The 18,883-nt window shown below is 34.8% G+C and overlaps 1 protein-coding gene across 1 annotated transcript in view; it reads left to right on the top strand.

Moving 5' to 3' along the window:
- Positions 1–18,883, top strand: part of SASS6 (SAS-6 centriolar assembly protein) — a 38,948-nt gene that overhangs the window by 12,363 nt on the left and 7,702 nt on the right. Inside the window, exons 8-14 of the mRNA XM_019629350.1 lie at positions 3,032–3,223; positions 5,962–6,156; positions 6,259–6,348; positions 6,427–6,606; positions 6,994–7,075; positions 7,762–7,898; positions 9,837–9,965. Coding sequence (XP_019484895.1) covers positions 3,032–3,223; positions 5,962–6,156; positions 6,259–6,348; positions 6,427–6,606; positions 6,994–7,075; positions 7,762–7,898; positions 9,837–9,965 — 1,005 coding nt within the window. The remainder of the gene's footprint in view (positions 1–3,031; positions 3,224–5,961; positions 6,157–6,258; positions 6,349–6,426; positions 6,607–6,993; positions 7,076–7,761; positions 7,899–9,836; positions 9,966–18,883) is intronic.

The raw sequence follows: 18,883 nt of genomic DNA, 5'->3' as shown, positions 1-18,883 counted from the left end.
GACTATCGGAAAACACATATTTTCGATGGTCTTAGGAACCGAGACACCGCTCCTCTATCCGTCTCCAGGCCCACATGCAGATACGCCCACATATGAGTACCCGGCAACCCCTGTGAAAGGGTCGTTCGACCCCCAAAGGGGTCGTGACCCACAGGTTGAGAACTGCTGATACAAATGGACTCATACAGTATATACTTATTTGTATTAGGCTTCCTTCACTTGGTGTAATATCTCGGAGATTCAGTTGTATTCTTGAGTATTTCTTTTTATTGTGTAGTTTTCTATTATATGAATATACCATAATTTATGTATTTTCTCTTTGTAGATATTTGGTATTTCTGATATTTTGCTATTAATTAAATTACTATGAACATTCTTATACATGTGTTTTTGTGAACACGTACTCATTTTCTCTGGGTATGTATTCAGGGTTGGACTAGCTGCAATAGGTTCTAGTGTAGGCATATGTTTAGTTTTAGTAGAAACTGCGAAACTGTTTTCTAAAATGTGTCCGAGATCTGACAATTAAGTTTGCGAACTTGTTGCAACGATGTTGCTAACCTCTTTTGATATCAGAGGGATTATTCATTATGAATTTGTACCAACTGGACAAACAGTTAACCAAGTTTACTATTTGGAAGTGCTGAAAAGGCTGCATGAAAAAGTTAAACGACCTGAACTTTTCACCAACAATTCATGGCTCTTGCATCACAACAATGCACCTGTTCACACAGGTCTGTGAGGGAGTTTTTAGCCAGTAAACAAAAAACTGTATTGGAACACCCTCCCTACTCACCTGATCTGGCCTCCAATGACTTCCTTCTTTACCCGAAGATAAAGGAAGTATTGAGAGGAAGACATTTTGATGACATTCAAGATATCAAGGGTAATATGAGAATAGCTCTGATGGCCATTCCAGAAAAAGAGTTCCAAAATTGCTTTGAAGGGTGGGCTAGGCACTGGCATCAGTGCATGGCTTTCCAAGGGGAGTGCTTCAAAGGTGACCATAGTGATATTCAGCAGTGAGGTGTGTAGCACTTTTAGTAGGATGAGTTCACGAACTTAATTGTCTGACCTCGTATACTAGTTTACAGTTAGTGTGTAATAGTATCTTAATGAGACTTGATGGTTTGTCTGTTTTTTCGTATTTTTGAATGACCAGTTTTTCATTTTATTAATGAGTTCTACACTGTTTTTACCTCTATTTCATTAATTTCTGTTATTTACCACCACAGTTTTGGCTCTATTTTCAAACAAGTTAGGTTCTAAAAGTCTCATCATAAGTGCATTTTTTTAAAACTGCAACGTGATTGAAGGATTTGTTTGTATTCCTTACTGCATTTTCCTAATAGGATTGTGGATCACTCCTTAGAGAGTTTAAAACCAGGCCACTCTCTTCTCATCCTGCTGATAGATATTCTGTAAGGCAGTGATTTTAAAACCTTAGTGTGCATCAGAATCACCTGAAATAAAGTAGAAAACGTAAATGTTGTAATTCTATCCCTCACTCCTTTTTTTGTTGTTTTTTAAACAAAACCTCTAAAATTCTGATGATCACTGGGATAAAGCCATTTCTTTATTTTACTGGTTTTGACCTTTATTGCCTTTGATGACCCTCTTGTTACAGTTAGCATCTTTACTAGATTGCTCTGGGAATTTTTCTTCATTGATCCTTCAGTGTTTTCTTTCAAGGTTACATTTTCAGTTTTATGTGGACACTTTCCTCTTTTATCTCTTTTCCCCCCTTCTCCTCCCCTTTCCAGTTTTCCAAAAATTAGGGGAGTCCTAAAATAGAATTGTAAAATTTCCAAAGTACTTTTATGAGAGAGATAACTCCCCCTCCACTTGTGGTAGGAATTTTTGAATGGATACAACTTTTCTGGAATGCAGTTTTGGAACTTGTATGAAGCTTTATATTTGTTTGCATTCTTTGACCTATAATCGATCATAAGGAAATAATCTGAATTTTGGATGTGTGTCTGTGGACAAAAATATTAATCATAGTTTTATTTGCAATTGCGAAAAATTGGAAACTCAATGTCCATAGTAGGGCACGGGTTAAGTGAATTAAGGTGTAGCTATGGATGGAATATTGTACAGCTACTAAGGTGTTTACAAGCAATTTTAATGATGTGAGAAGGTGCAAATGCTAAGGGAATAAAAAGCATGATTAAATTGTATAAGTAGCTTGGTCCTAATTTGTTAATATGTATGTGGTATGTGTGTGAGTGATGTCAATTTAAATATATAAATGATTGGAAAGGAATATTCCTAAATCTTTAGACTGACTTTCTGGATGAGAATATCAATTACTGGTGCTTTCTTTTGTTGTGCCTTTAAGAGCATGTATTACTTTCATAATTAGAAGAGTATACTTTATTTTTTAAAGGTATTTAAGATTTGATAGTGTTCATCAACAGAAATTGTTAAGATAGGTTTGTGGTATGATCCAAACAGGCACGAGAGATTTACAGTTAATACCATGTTCAAATTTTATTTTTGGTAAAATTTACTGAATGTAAGACTAAAACTAATGAATAATAACCTGCTGATTTCATAAGTTTAGGTGTGTGGATTTTTAAAATTTTTTTCATTATAAAACGTATGTACTTGTAAAAAACTGAAACAATAAAATGGTGTTTAAAGGAAATACTGAAAGTTCCTTAAGTACTTGTTCATTTTATTTTTTTACACAAATAGGTTTACACTACATATACTCTTTTGCAGGTTGCTTTTTTTTTTAACTTAATCATATATCACTCTTCCCTTAGCTTGAAGATGATTACATGTAAACGTATGTGGGCGTAGGGGAAGCAGGAATTATGAAGGCACTTTTAGCGGTCCATTTGCCTTTGTTGATCTTACTGTCTCTTTCATGAAGTCCATACTGAAAACAGATTCTATCCAAAACAGGGGAATCTTATAATTACATAGAAGAATAATTAAGATTGTTTTTTCTTCAAATCTTACTGTATATGCATTTCTGGGGTTTTTTCTTTGAATTTTGGTACTATATTTTATTATATAATAGGCGCAGGTTCAACACCAACAGCAACATGAACAACAGAAAAAAGATTTAGAAATCCTCCATCAACGAAACATCCAGCAGCTACAGAACAGATTGTCTGAGCTAGAAGTGGCTAATAAAGACCTAACTGAAAGGAAATATAAAGGCGACTCCACCATCAGAGAACTGAAAGCAAAACTGTCTGGTATTGAAGAGGTATTGAACGTTGGGCTTGTTACTTGTGTGGGTGATGTTCCTTTGGATCTCTGCAAGCATCTCTTTGGTGGGAGGGTTATCAGTTCAGACAATGTGCAAAAAAACATTGAGAATCTGAAATCTGATAAAAAGGGCTAATTGAAAACAGCTGAAGTAAACTTGGATATTGTTAGTTAGGGTCTTGAAGAGCAGCTTTGGCAAAGCCCTCAGGTTTTTCAGTGTACTTTTTTTTTATTTTTTAATCTAAGTATTTATTGAGCCTCAGACTTATCCTCATAAGGGTTTTTCAGTGTACTTTTAATATTAGTAGTGTCTGTAGCTCAGGGTACTTTATTGACAGAGCTAGTTCTTCTCTCACCCTGCTCAACCTATCAAATAACTACATGAAGTTTAGTGTCTAGTGGCAATAGCGATGATAATAGTAATGATAATGTTAATGCTTCCTGAGTACTTGCTATGTGACAGGCACTGTTTGAAGTACTTCACATATATTAACTCATTTAATTCTTACTACAGTTCTTTTAAAGTAGATACTCATTATGCCTATTTTAAAGATGAGCCTGATACAGAGATATTTCAGGTTCAGTTCCAGACACTGGAATAAAGCAAGTACACTGGTTTTTTTAAAGTTCCCAAGTGATTGCATAGCCAGTAAGTGGAAGAGTGAAGGTTGGAACCCTCTATCATTTGCCTGTCTTTGTCTTTACTGCTACCACCTTGTTCTTTCAGGCAACAGAAATTTTAACAATCTAGTTATGATGACACATTTGTTGATGCTTTGGCATTGATGATAGACTCCTTCCTAGTGTTATTATGAATTAACATATGAATTATCAGAAAACACGTGGATTTTTGTTAAGTCTGTCGTATTTAAATACAAAGATCACCATGTTATTCTGGCTCACAAGATGTCCAATTCCATCTCACCATTTCAGTTATGCTCAGAAACTCTAAAGCCTGACAAACTTTATGTTCAGATCCTGAGAATATTCTGTTCTAACAATAAGTGTCTTCAGTTCATCCTCCCTACTTTTTTTCACCTTTCTTACCAGTTAGTAAGACGTTTCAGTCTTCACAATACACTGGATAGTCTAAATGCTTCATTATAATGCTATATAATTTCTTCTATCTTAGACCTAAAACTGGCCAGTGTATAAACAAAGTACTTCATTATGTTGATTATGATACAATCTAATCAAAACATTTCTTTTAAGAGTTGCATAAGGCTTGCAAATGAGTTCTGGGAACTTGTTTTTTAAACCTCTGAGTACTGTTACCTAATTATGTAAAATTAAGCCTTTTAGGCATTAGTGCCCTAAAAATAATAATTGCTACCATTTGTTGAGTATTTACTATGTGCCAGGAAAAATGCTAAGCAATTTACATAAGGGTTTTTGTGAAGATTAAATGAAATAATTTATGAAGTGTTTATCATTTCTATTTTACAGATGAGGGACCTGAGATTTAGGGAGGTTAAGTAATTCCCAAGATCACACAGGAAAGCCAGAATTTGTGTTCAAATTTGTTTTATACCAAAGTCTGTGCTTCTAAAATCATTATGGTACAATACTGTAAAATTATGTTGTAAAGTTTTTGTTAAAAACGAAAATTATCGGGGAATAGTATATACTGGACTTTTCTATACCAGCGACACTTGGGTTGGTATTAGCTGATTGGGAAGTGATCTATTCCAGTTTTTTAGTCTATTTTTAATTATTGTTTGCTTGATTTGCTTTTAAGAGTGAACCAAAGAAATGTTAACATTTGTTGATGTGGAAAGATACTTGTAATGTATACAGAGGGTGCCAAAAAAATGTAAACACATTTTAAGAAATGAAAACTATTAAAATTGTAATACTCAATATATACCAATAACAAAAGATGAATATAAGTCACATTTGCCTTCTGCAATTACAAGAGGTGCTCAAAGTGGCTACCATCAGCATCCAGACACTTCTGATTATGGCAAACTACTGCTTGAGTAACGTTGACCAAAGTGTCCACTTGTATACATTTTTTTGGCACCCCCGGTATATGAAGACAGATTATAAAACTGTACAGTATGAGCCCCTTTAAAGACAAAATCTTGATGTATGAGCAGCAGAGATAAATGTCAACTCTAGCTGATGGTTCTCACCCTTGAATACCCTTAGAATCAGTTGGAAAGCTATTAATTGTCTTAGTGCCTGGGCCGTACCTCACACAACTAAATCAGAATCTCTTGGGGATGGTAACAGACATCAGTACAGGCATATCTTGGAGATATTTCAGGTTCAGTTCCAGACACTGGAATAAAGCAAGTACAGTGATTTTTTTAAAGTTCCCAAGTGATTTCAATATGCATAGATGGTAGAATGATAGGGTTTTTATTAATTAATTTTATGTATTTTGAAATTGTATTATAATGAACATTTATTACCTAAATGACTTTTTAAAAATGTAAATTTCAAGACATCAGAAAATTCTTGTTATTATATTTTAAAGTTGTAGTAATTTATTCATAAATCATGATTGTTTTATTTTTTCCTCGTGTGATTGAATTAGTTGTTAGCATGTTTAACAATTACATTCCAAATCTACAAGTTACATATACACTTAGACTTTCGTGTCCTTAAAAAAAAATTAGTACTAGAACTTTAAAATTATTAGACACTATTTTAAACGTCTTAGTTATAAATAACCGGATCGTCCATCTTCCCTTTTTCATAAGCATCTTTTTTTTTTTTTTCCCCCTCTAGGAGCTCCAGCGGACTAAGCAAGAAGTCCTCTCTTTGCGAAGAGAGAATTCCACACTAGATGCTGAATGCCATGAAAAAGAAAAGCATATTAATCAGCTGCAAACAAAAGTGGCTGTTCTAGAACAGGAAATCAAGGATAAAGACCAGCTTGTTTTAAGAACAAAAGAAGCGTTTGATACAATCCAGGAACAAAAGGTCTATTTTAAAATTTTGTAAACAAATTGATGATCACATTTATAAAGTGATGCTTTTCTTAAACAAATACCCTAATTTTTTGTTTTAAAACATATATATCAGGTGGCTTTAGAAGAAAATGGTGAGAAAAATCAGGTACAACTAGGAAAACTTGAAGCTACCATAAAATCATTATCAGCAGAACTTCTTAAGGTTTGGTTTTAAAAATTTAATAAAACATTAGTATTTTATTGGATTATGTAGAAATATACATATGAAGCTCTTTTGCAGGCAAATGAAATTATCAAGAAGTTACAGGGGGATCTGAAAACTTTAATGGGTAAATTGAAACTGAAGAATACAGTTACCATTCAGCAAGAGAAACTCTTGGCTGAGAAGGAAGAAAAATTACAAAAGGAACAAAAGGAATTACAAGATGTTGGACAGTCTCTCCGAAATAAAGAGCAAGAGGTAGTTAATATATTATACTTTTCTGTGGGTGCTTATTTGCGAAGTATAACAAATTTCCTCAGATGTATTTTTTAAATTTCTACATTGTTATATTAGAGAATGGCTTTAGCTTTTTTGTTTTTTAAAGATCATGACTAGATTCACACAGAAGTTAATAACCTATTTTTGTTTGAAAAGTTAGTTATTATGACTTAAATACCTTGACTGTTCATATATGTATATATGTGTGTGTATGTACACACACACAAAGGTTTTACTATACAGGTAAGCTAATTCCTTTATTCTTATTTCATAATAATTAAGAGTAATCAATGAATTGATAGTAATACATTTCCTCAGTTTTTATTTTAGCCTTTATTATTATACTTATGAAGATTGACATTTCAGGTATGCAGATTACAAGAACAATTAGAAGCTACAGTTCAAAAACTTGAAGAAAGCAAACAGCTTCTAAAAAATAATGAAAAGTGTAAGTATGTTATGTTTTATGTAAATGAGATTTGTAGTTTTAATACTAATCTGAATATTTTATTTGAATTCATAGAAGTCTGGGAAAATCAGGATTTTTCTATATACTAATAACTTCTCCTTGAAATATACTGTCTTAATGTCTTTGCTATAGTAAAGACATCATCTGCCCTGTAAAAGTTTTCTTCATTATAAAGAAAACCATATCACATGTCAGTGTCCCAAAATTAAAAGCGTTAAAAATATTAGATATAATTTGCTTTTTAAATTCTTCACTATTTTTTAATTTCTATATTTACCTAATTGTAATAATATTAATTATTTGAAATTAAAATATAAAATTACACCTTTAACATTTTTTGAGTTTCTAGTATTGGTTGTTAGACATAAGAGTATGAACTTTAAATAAACTGTAAGATACCATTCTAGAAATGAAAGCCTATAGATTCCTTGACTTGCAGAAATATATTTCTGATAGTAATAGAATGAGTCCGATGTGGCAGCTGATAAAATAAGAATTTTCAATGGCAAAAATTTAAGTTAAACTACATTGTTCTCTGTGTTATAAGGTAGTTTTAAAAACTGAAAATTTTAAAAACAGTATGATTTTTAAATGTTTAAAATTATTGGAAAAATAAAAACAGTCTAATAAAATTCTTTACCTTGTTTCTTGTTCTTTTATATAAGTAATCACCTGGTTAAATAAAGAACTAAATGAGAATCAGCTAGTGAGAAAGCAAGACGTGTTGGGACCTTCTGCTACTCCACCTATACATTCTAGTAGCAACACCATCAGAAGTGGAATTTCTCCTAACCCTAACATGGTAAGAGTTAAATTAAGATGTGAGTGGTATTAGTGAATTTCCTAAAACAAAAAACATTCTCAGATTGTTAGGAAGTCTCCATGATTTAAGGTGCTGGTACTAATAAGACTGGAGTCCTACAATTATTAGCACTGAAGTAGAGTTCAAGTTGCACTTGGATGTGGTACATAGGTGTACTTGCTCTTAAGAAAAAGTCTGTATTTCAAGGGCAGAGTTCTTTGGAAGATTTTAATAGATATAGAAATCATTTAGTATTAACTAAAGTAATGCCAAATGTCCTGAAACACTTTAAAACACACACATACACAGACAGTATCTAGGAGGCCTCAAGAAGGGATAACGAGGTTTGGGCTCAAGTCCGGAACTACGATGGAAGGAACCTAAACGGAATTGTCTCAGAAAAGGAAGAGAAAAGCCCTGTTACCAACTTGGTTGACTCTAGATTCTAGAAAAACTGACTATGAAGTATAAGCTTTCTAGCTTCCAGGACCAGGTCTCTTGCCTTTTCCTAGCAAGAAATAAGAGGGAAGAAAAAGCAAAGCAGCCCCTTATGTCTGGGGACTGGCTTGGTGCTATCAGGTAGACCTAGGTTTGCTAGGAGCTGGACTATCACTCACAACTAGGCCTTAGGATTCTCCTGTTTAACATAAACAGTTTCATGGCAGTCAATATCAGACAAGGCCACTCTGTGACTGATGGATCAAGACAAAAACAAGACCACTCCATAATCGTGTCTGAACACGGACAAAAATACAAACGTTGCCAAACCACAAAAATGGACAAACATCCTCCTATTCTTGGTCACATGAGTGACTGCTGCTTTATTACTTACCAGTTACAGCTTTGGCCTTAATGCATTTCGCCTTCTTTATTAGATAAGACTTATTCAAATACCCAGTCATAGTTATCCCCATTTCCTGATAGCATCCAATGCATAGAAAGCCCCACTTTCTTAAACTGCCCCTTAAATCATCAAGCACATGACTAAGGCCAATAAATAAGTCCCTTTTGACACCCTCTTACTGAGACACCCCGTGGTTCCTCATTTTGTGCATTCTCCCTCGTTGCAAGGAGCAATAATAAACCCATCTTGCACATTGTAGATATGTTTCTGATAATCACTGGCTGGAGTGCATTGGCGGAGGATTTAAAATTCAAATGCCTGATTGAAATTTTAATCTACCCTAGTATATCAGAGTACCTGGTGTTTAAAGATGGGAAAGGATTTCTGCTGAACTGAAAAGGTCTGGAGAGAAGTGCTTGATACTTAATTACAAACTTGAAAAAGCTTAACAGGCTTTACTTTAATGACTGATGATAAATGGCTATGTGAAAGGTTTTTCTATACAGCCCCTGATATATACAGTTGCTTCCTAAAATTTGTGTTTCAGTTGGCCTCTTATTAAAATAAACTTCTCATGACATTGGTTAATGGTTATATTACTATATTGAAAATTATTGGCAAAGCAAATAATTGTCTCAATTAGTTGGTTTAAGAATACTGATGCTACACCTGAAACTTAAAAAAAACCCAAAAAACCAAACACTGATGATCCTGTTTCTACTCAGTCTGACAGAAAATAACTTTTATTTTATCTCTGATTGGCCCATTGATCTACGGCCACCCCCTCCTACCCTCCATTTCAGGAATTGGGGGCCAGAACAAACCAAGATGGTTCAGAGGCCTTTGTTTTAACTCAGTTCAAAGGCCGGTTCCGTGGTTTATTTTGTTTAAACTTGCACAGCCACTCTGAAAAGCCAAGATATCCCAGCCTCGTGCTATATAATAAAGCAGAGGTTTGTGGTGTCGTCATAAACAAAACGCGCTTCTGAGATAGTGCTTTTAACTATTAGTTATAACAGATGCTAATGCCTCTTGCATCAGCAAATATTACTTAGAACTAATTTCTCATTCTTTTTTTATGTTTTTATTTTTAGGTTGATGGCAGACTTACTTACCCAACTTGTGGAATTGGTTATCCTGTCCCCTCTGCATTTGCTTTCCAGAATACTTTTCCTCATCCTTTATCTGCCAAAAACACTATCCACCCAGTTTCAGGACCAAAGGTAGCCAAATTAACTAATACTTTTTTTTTTTTTTTGAGAAATATAGCAACTCATTAACATACAAGTATTTTTCATCTTTTAAAAATGTATTCTTTGATCAGTTGCTAAGTAATAGGTGATGTATTAAATGAATATACTACTGACTGGTATATATATTTATATGTCTTGAGTCACTAATTTATAAAAATCTGGGCATCAGCCTACTTAAACTGTATTTACCCCTATTCAACCTCTCCAGTTTTATTCATTCTTCTACTTATATCTCCTATAACTCTCAAACCTAACTAGGATTACTGACTTTATACTGCTTATATATTAGCTATGGTGACATTTTTTGGATTCTGTTGCCAGGACTTAAAGGTCTGGTAGGGCAGGGTTGTAGAAAATTCTAAAATGTAGTTCTCACATTATTTCAAATAGCATTGGTTTAGGAATCCCTCTAATCCTTGATGTATTTGCTAAGGCTTTTTTCTACCTGCTTGAGTTCTTCAATATCATCCTGATTACTAATATCCTAGATTTATATATTGTTTTTACATTTATTTATTTATTATTTATTTATTTATTTATTTATTTATTTATTTATTTATTTATATTTTTTCTTTAAAGATGTTATTGGGGAATTGGGGGAGGGGAACAGCCAGGTTGTTGTCCTTCAACCTTAGTTGTGGAGGATGCAGCTAGCTCAGCTCCAAGTCTAGTCGCCATCTGGCCACCTGTCAGCAGCTTGTGGCTGCTCGGCTCAAGGTGCCGTGTTCAATCATAGTTGCAGGTGGGCATAGCTCACCATCCCATGTGGGAGTGAACCAGCAACCTTGTTGTTAGGAGCACATGCTCTCAACAGCTGAGCCATTCTGCCACTTGTTGGCAGCTCAGCGGCAGCTCAGCTCGGGCCCAGCCCACTGGCCCATGTGGGAATCGAACCAGCAACCCTATTGCTCAGAGCTCGCACTCTTAACCAACTGGGCCTCTCGGCCAGTCTTCACAGGTATTATTTTATTGGATCGTCAGGAAAGTCATGACGCATTTTTGCATTGAAAAACATAGAAAAATACCTCATGGCTTTTCCTACGACCCGATATTTCCACAATGAGGTAATCCCACCCAAACCAGCCACTGATTTACATACATACTTATTACAATACTATTGACTATATTCCTTAGACTACACTTTACATCTCCATGACTGTTTCGTAACTACCAAATTTTACTTTTTAATCCTTTCACCTTTTCTACCCACCCTCCAACCCCTCTCCCATCAGGCAATGCTCAAAATGTTCTCTGTATCTATGTTTAATTTGTTCTTTAGATTCCTCATATAAGTGAAATCATATGACATTTGTCTTTCTGACTTATGCCACTCAGTATAAGATCCCCTAGGTCCATCCATGTTGTTGTAGATGGCAAGATTTCATTCTTTTTTATGGCTGAATAATGTGCCATGTATATATGTACCACCTCTTCTTTATCCATTCATCCATTGATGGGCACACAGGTTGCCTCCATATTTTGACTATTGTAAATAATGCTGCAATGAACATGTGGATGCACATGTCCTTTCGAAGTAGTGTTTTGGGTTTCTTTGGATAAATACCTAGCAGGGGGTTATTGGATTCTCCTTTGTCTCTTGTTATAGCCTTTGTTTTAAAGTCTGTTTTGTCTGATATAAGTATTGCTGTCCCAGATTTTTGTTTGATTTCTATTTTCATGAACTATCTTTTTCTATCCCTTTACTTTCAGTCTGTGTGTGTCTTGCATTCTGAATTGAGTCTCTAGGAGGGAGCATATGTAAGCATCTTGTTTTCTTATCCATTCAGCCACCTTATCTTTTTTGATTGGAGCATTTAATCCATTTACATGTAAAGTAATTGTTGATACATATGTAGTTATTGACATTTATTCATATTTTTATCTTTTTTTTTTTTTCTTGTCGTCTTGAAGTCCCTGTAACATTGCTTGTAATACTGGTGGTGATGAACTCTTTTAGCTTTTCCTTGTCTGGGAAGCTCTTGTGATTATAAACAGTAGCTTTGCTGGATAGAAGTAGTCTTGGTTGTACGTCCTTGTTTTTAATCACTTTGGATATTTCCTGCCATCCCTTCTGGCCTGCTAAGTTTCTGATTAGCTGACAGTCTTATGGGTGCTCCCTTGTAGGTAACTGCTTTTCTCTTGCTGCTTTTAAGATTCTCTCTTTGTCTTTAACCTTTGGCATTTTAATTTTGATGTGTCTTGCTATGGACCTGTTTGGGTTCATCTTGTTTGGGACTCTGCGCTTCCTGGGCTTGTATGTCAGTGTCCTTCACCAGGTTAGGGAAGTTTTCTGTCATTATTTCTTCAAATAGGTTTTCAATCCCTTGCTGCCTCTCTTCTTCTTCTGGTATCCCTATGATGTAAATGTTGGTATGCTTTATGTTGTCCCCGAGACCCTGTAAACTGTCCTCATTTTTCTGGATTCTTATTTTTTTTTTGCTCTTCTGATTGGGCGTTTTCTACTATCTTCTTAATCACTGATTCGATCTTCTGCTTCATCTAATCTACTGTTGATCGCCTGTAATGTCCCATATTTTGCTGTGTATAATGTGCACTTTTTGCTCAAATTTGTGAGGGGAAAAATAAGGATGCACATTATACATGGGTAGTACTAATTCTGTATCTATATAAAAGTTTTTAGTTCTTTTATTTATGCTTATGAGTAACCCTAGAAATCAATAATGATATCCATATGCAAAATAATACCCTGGGATATGATAATCTTGTTGAACTTATGACAAACTTGTAACTATGAAGAGCTCTTGGCCTTCTATGATATGTAAATATTGTAAATTTGTTATGGTACGTAAAATTTCTTGTACCTTGTATTCTTATGTGTTGTAATTATTTGTTACATAAAATTTCGTGTATCATAATATGTTAAAAAATAAATGCTAAGATTCATTTATAATATAAAAAACAAGTACCTAAATGTAAACAAATAAAAATTTGAATTAAAAAATTAAATCAAAAGATTTTTTTCCCTGAAAGTTTGGTGCAGAAATGTTGGTATGCATTATTTATACATGGCAAAATACATGTTCTTCATTTCAGTTATTAGATTCTTTATTTCTGATTGGTTCTTTCTTTGTGTTTTCTATTTCCATTTTTATGTTTCATATCTCTTTGTTGAAGTTCTCCCTGGATCATTGAACATCCTTATAACCAGTGTTTGGAACTCTGCGTCTGGTAGATTGCTAGTCTCCATTTTATTATTTCCCTATTTTGGGCTTGTCTTTTTAGTCTCTTTATGGTGCCTCTTTTTTCTTTTTAATTTAAAACTTTACTAAGGTGTAATTTACATACCATAAAATTCTCCCATTGTTAAGTTTACAGTTTGATAATTTTAGTCAATTTATAGAGTTCTGAAACCATCACAACAGTCCAATTTTAGAGCATTTACGTTTTCCTAAAAGGGGCCCTAGTGCTTTTTTGCAGTTAGTCCATACTCTTGCCCTCTAAGTAACTACCAGTCTGCTTTCTGTCTCTATACATTTGCCTTTCTACATTTCATATAAATAGAATCATACAATATGTAGTTTTCATTGTCTGTCTTTTTTCACTCCATATAACATGTTTTAGGTTTATCCAGCGGTAGTGTGTATCAGTAGTTCATTTCTTTTAATTGCTTAGTATTTCATTGTATGGATATGCCACTATTTGTTTATCCATTTGCCGTTTGATGGACATTTGGGTCATTTTTAGTTTTTGGCTATTACAAATAAAGCTGCTATGAACATTTGTGTACAGCCTTTATGTTCTCTGGGGTGAATACCTAGGAATGGAATGGCTGGTGGCAGATATTTTATTTTATTTTTAAGAAATTGCCAAACATTTTCCAAAGTGGTTGTACCATTTACTATCAGCAGTCTGAGAGTTCAAGTTGTTTTACATCCTTCTCAGCACTTGATATGGTCAGTGGTTTAATTTTATCCATTCTAATAAGTGTATAGAAGTCTTTAACTCGTATTCCCCTAAAACCTAATGAGGTTGAGAGCACCTTTTCATGTGCTTATTTGACATCAGTGTATCTGCTTTGGTGAAATATCTATTTGAATCTGTTGCCCATTTTTAAATGAAGTAGTTCAGCATCTTTTCATGTGTTTGACATCAGTTTGTCTGCTTTGGTGTCATATCTATTTGACTCTTTTGCCCATTTTTAAACTAGGTTGTTCGTTTTATTATTGAGTTATGAGTTCTTTATTCTGGATAAAAGTCCTTTATCAGATACATGATTTGCAAATATTTCTCCTTGTTTGTGGCTTCTCTTTTCATTTTCACTTTTGAAGCACAAAAGTTTTTAGTTTTTTTTTTTTTTAAAGATTTTTATTGGGGAATTGGGGGGATGGGAACAGTGCTGGGGAATTGGGGAAAGGGGAACAGACAAGTTGCTGTCGTTTTTGTTCTTCAATCTAGTTGTGGAGGATGTTGCTTCACTGGCCCAAGTTGGCACCATCATTGCGCTCTTCTCTGGCGAGGCAGATCAGTCGCCGGCTTCTGCACGGCCGCTCACTGCGGCTGCTGGCCGCTCACGCTGGCTGCTGGCCACACACGGTAGCCCATGGCAATCCACTGCCACAGGGACTGCAGCCCACGCCGTCGCCGGCGACTCATGGCAGCCCAGCTCCAGGTTGAGCTGTTGTTCAGCATCTTAGCTGTAGAGGGCAGTGTCACTGGCCCTCATATGTGGGATCCGAACCGGGGCCCTCTGGCATCCCAAGTGAGTTCTTAACCATCGCGCCACTTGGCCGGCCCAAAAGTTTTTAGTTTTAATGAAGTTTAATGTATTATTTTTTTCCCCCTGTGTGGATCATGCTTTTGGCATCATACTAAGGACTTTTTCCAACCAAAGGCTGAAAATAAGATATATGATATTTTGTGAGTTAATTTTTATGTATGGTGTGAGATAAAGATCTAAGTTTCTTGTTTTGTTTTTTTGCATGTGGCTATCTAATTATCAGTACTGGTTGTTAAAATCACTGTCTTTCCCTGTTGAATTGTCTAGACACCTTTGTTGGAAACCATAAATGTAAGAATATATTTCTGGACTCTAAATTCTGTTTCACTGATTACTGTCCTTGTGCCAGTACCATACTGTCCTGATTACTGTGACATTATGTTTAAAACTGGGTAGTGTGACTCCATTAACTCTGTTCTTTTTCAAAATTGTTTAATTATTTTAGGTCCTTTATTATTTCCATATAAATATTTGGATCAGCTTGTCAATTACTAGACACTTGTTTACTTGGATTCTGATAGGGGTACATTAAATTTATAGGTCAATTTTGTAAGAAATGCCATTTTGACAATATTTTGTCTTCCAGTCCCTGAATATTAAATGTCTGTTTATTTAGGTATAATTCCTCTCAACAGTGTTTTGCAGTTTTCAGTGTATAAGTCTTTATTTATTTATTTATTTTAAGTTAAATTTATTCCTAAGTATTTTATTTTTGATGCTATTGTGAATGTAATTGTTTTCTTTTTGTTTTTTGTTTAAAGATTTTATTGGGGAATTGGGGGAGGGGAACAGACAAGTTGCTGTCCTTTTGTTCTTCAGTCTAATTGTAGAGGGCATTGCTTTACTGGCCCATGTTGGCACCATCATTGCGCTCTTCCTGGGTGAGGCAGTTGCTCGCTGGCCATTGGATGGCCACTCACTGTGGCTTATGGCAGTTCATGCCGTCTGTCGGCCACTAATGGTAGCTCATGGCAGCCCACTGCAGCAGGGTCTGCAGCCCACACCGATGCCGGCAACTCAGGGCAGCTCAGCTCCAGGTTGAGCTGTTGTGCACCGTCCCAGCTGTAGAGGGTGCAGCGTCACTGGCCCATGTGGGATCTGAACCGGTGCCCTGCTGCTCAGAGCCAACGTCCTAAGCCAACTTAACCATCGTGCCACTTGGCCGGCCCATGAATGTAATTGTTTTATTAATTACTTTCTCAGAATATTCATTGATGCTGTATATAAATGTAATTGATTTTTGTATGTGAGTTACTGAAACTTCGCTGAAATCATTTATTAGACTCATTAGTGGCTTTTTATAGACTTTGTTGGATTTTTCACATAATCATGTGTGAAAATAATGATAATTTTACTTTTTCCTTTCTAATCTAGTTGCCCTTTATTTATTTTTGTTTTCGTATAGCTAGAACGTCTAGTGCAATTTGAACAGATGTGAGAGCAGACATTCTGGCCTTGTTCCTTACCTTAATGGCGGAGCATTCAGTCTCTCACCATTAAGTACATTAGCTATAGGTTTTCTCTAGTTGCCATTTTTCAGATCAGGGGATTTTTCTTCTATTCCTAGTTTAATGAGAGCTTTTTACCATGAATAGATATTGAATTTTGTCAAGTGCTTTTTCTGCATTGATAGGATCATGTGGCTTTTCTTTCATCAGTTAATAGTTAGATCATGTTGATTTTTGAATTATGTCAGCCTTGCATTCTTAGGATAAACTTCACTGATCTAAATGATAGTGACATCCAGTTGGTTGATTTTATTTAGTTCTTTTATTTCGTTGTTGACTTTCTACTTATCAATTACTGAGAGAGAAGTATTGATGCTTTCAATTATTATGGATATTTCCATTTCTTCCATATTTCTAGTCTATCAGTTTTTGCTTCATGTATCTTGAAGCTCTTTTGTTAGGTACATACAACTTTAGAATTTTTATGTCCTCTTGGCTAATTGTCCCTTTCTTCATTATGTAACTTTCTTCTTTACTTTTGGTAATTTTCCCTGCTCCGAAGTCTCCTTTACTTTGTCTAACATGAATATAGATACTCAGGCTTTTTTTTTGAGTATTGTTTCCATGGAATATCTTTTTCCACCCTTTTTATTTTGTACCAATGTATAGCATTATATTTAAAATAGTTTTCATGTAAAGAGCACATCGTGCTTGTTTCCTCTGCTTTTTATTTCTTTGTTTCTACTTTCTGACTTCTTTTGGATTATTTGAACATGTTTTAGCCTTCTATATTAGTTTTTCTGATGAGTTATTTATTCTCTCTTTGTATAGTCATTTTTAGTGGTTGCTCCGTAAATACATATACGAGGTATGATCAGAAAATATGGTGAATGTTTAAATTAAAAATAATTTATTACAGCAAAAGGCACATTGCCATTAACTCCCCTCACTTCAAACATACTTATCCCATCGTTCTTGCCACTTTCTGAAGCAGTTCTGAAAGTCCTCTTTCGTGTCTTTAGTTGCACTGTCATGGCTGCCTCAATGTCCTAAATCGATTCGAAACATTTACCTTTCATGGTTATTTTGACTTTGGGGAAGAGCCAGAAGTTGCACGGTGCCAGATCTGGTAAATAAGTTGGATGAGGGCACACTGTAATGTTTTTTGACAGAAATTGCCTTGCCAGAAGCCATGTGTGACATGAAGCATTGTCATGATGGAGGATGAAACCGTTTGCCCATTTCATGTTAATGTATTGTTCATGATCCATGATTTACGGGACACTTTAAAACACATTTCTCTCAATCATGCTCACACCTGACTAATTGCACCGAATAAATTGAAACTTGTCACACATCGTTAATAAGGTTCGATGCACTGCTTTCCGCTTTGAAGATCCCTGCCTTTCTGTTGGATGGCACGCAGCAGCTTTATTCACCGTATTTTGTGATCACATCTCATATTTAACTTTTCACAATATGTGTAGAATTAATGTTTTCCCGCTTCAAATGGAGTCGAAATTCTTTCATTTAGTTTCTTTACCTTGTCCGCTTTTATGTTTTGTTATTTCATGTGTGTTATACTTGTGAAACATCAGACAATGCTATAATTTTTGCCATCAGTCATCATATTAAAGTCCTTGAGTGGAGAAGCATAGCCATTTCTGTTGCTCTTCTTATATTCCTGATGTACCATATTTGCATCTGATATCATTTCCTAGAATGACAAAACGTTCTTTACCATTTATTTTAGAGGAGGTCTTCTGGCAAACAAGTTTCTTTGTTTTTCAACTTCATTTCGGAACACCTCTTTTTCACCTTCATTTCTGAATTATATTTTCTTTGAATATAGAATTCTGTATTTTTAGTTCTTTTACTTAAACGTTAAAAATGTTCAACTACAATATAATGGGTTGTTTTTCTCTGGCTGCTTTCAAAATTTATTCCTTTTGTTTAGTTTTCACCAGTTTGACAATGATGTATCTGGATATGGATTTCTTTTATTTTATCCCTTTGGGGATTCTCTAAACTGCTTCAATCTATAAATTGATATGTTTTACAAAATTTTGGAAATGTTAAGCCATATTTCTTCAATTTTTTTTTTTCTGCATGACGCTCATCTTTCTGGGACTCAGAAGACATGGAACTTAGACCTTTGTCTATTTTTCAATGGGTCCACAAGCATCTATTCTTCCTTCTTTTTTTCTTTCTTAAATATTTTTTTTGTTTTTCAGATTTGATAATTTTTTTTTAATGTTACATTATATTTTAATATCTGTTAGAGCACTATAGTGTGTAGGAATATACACTTATTTTTTTATTTTTTGTTTCAGGTGTACAAAACAATGCAATAGTTATAGTTTTCACCCCTCACAAAGTGATAACCCCCTCCCGCAACCCCCTGCCCCCCCCTGCCAATATCATACATATCTATTACAATTCCATTGACTCCATTCCCCATAGTATACGCCACATCCCGTGACTATATATATATATATTAAATTATAGTTGACATACAATGTTATTCAACATCAGGTTCAGGTGTACAGTGCAGCAGTCAAGCATCTACACCGTCCATGAAGTGGTCTCCCTAACAAGACATGTGTCCATCTGACAGCCTACAAAATATTTACAACATTATTAATTATATTCCCCAAACTGTCTTTCATATCCCTGTGGCAATATTGTAATTACCTATTTAT

Source organism: Hipposideros armiger, unplaced genomic scaffold, assembly GCF_001890085.2.
Source record: "Hipposideros armiger isolate ML-2016 unplaced genomic scaffold, ASM189008v1 scaffold_845, whole genome shotgun sequence".
NCBI classification, from domain to species: domain Eukaryota; kingdom Metazoa; phylum Chordata; class Mammalia; order Chiroptera; family Hipposideridae; genus Hipposideros; species Hipposideros armiger.
The sequence above is the reverse complement of the archived record's forward strand: the minus strand, read 5'-3'. Positions and strand labels throughout refer to the sequence as shown.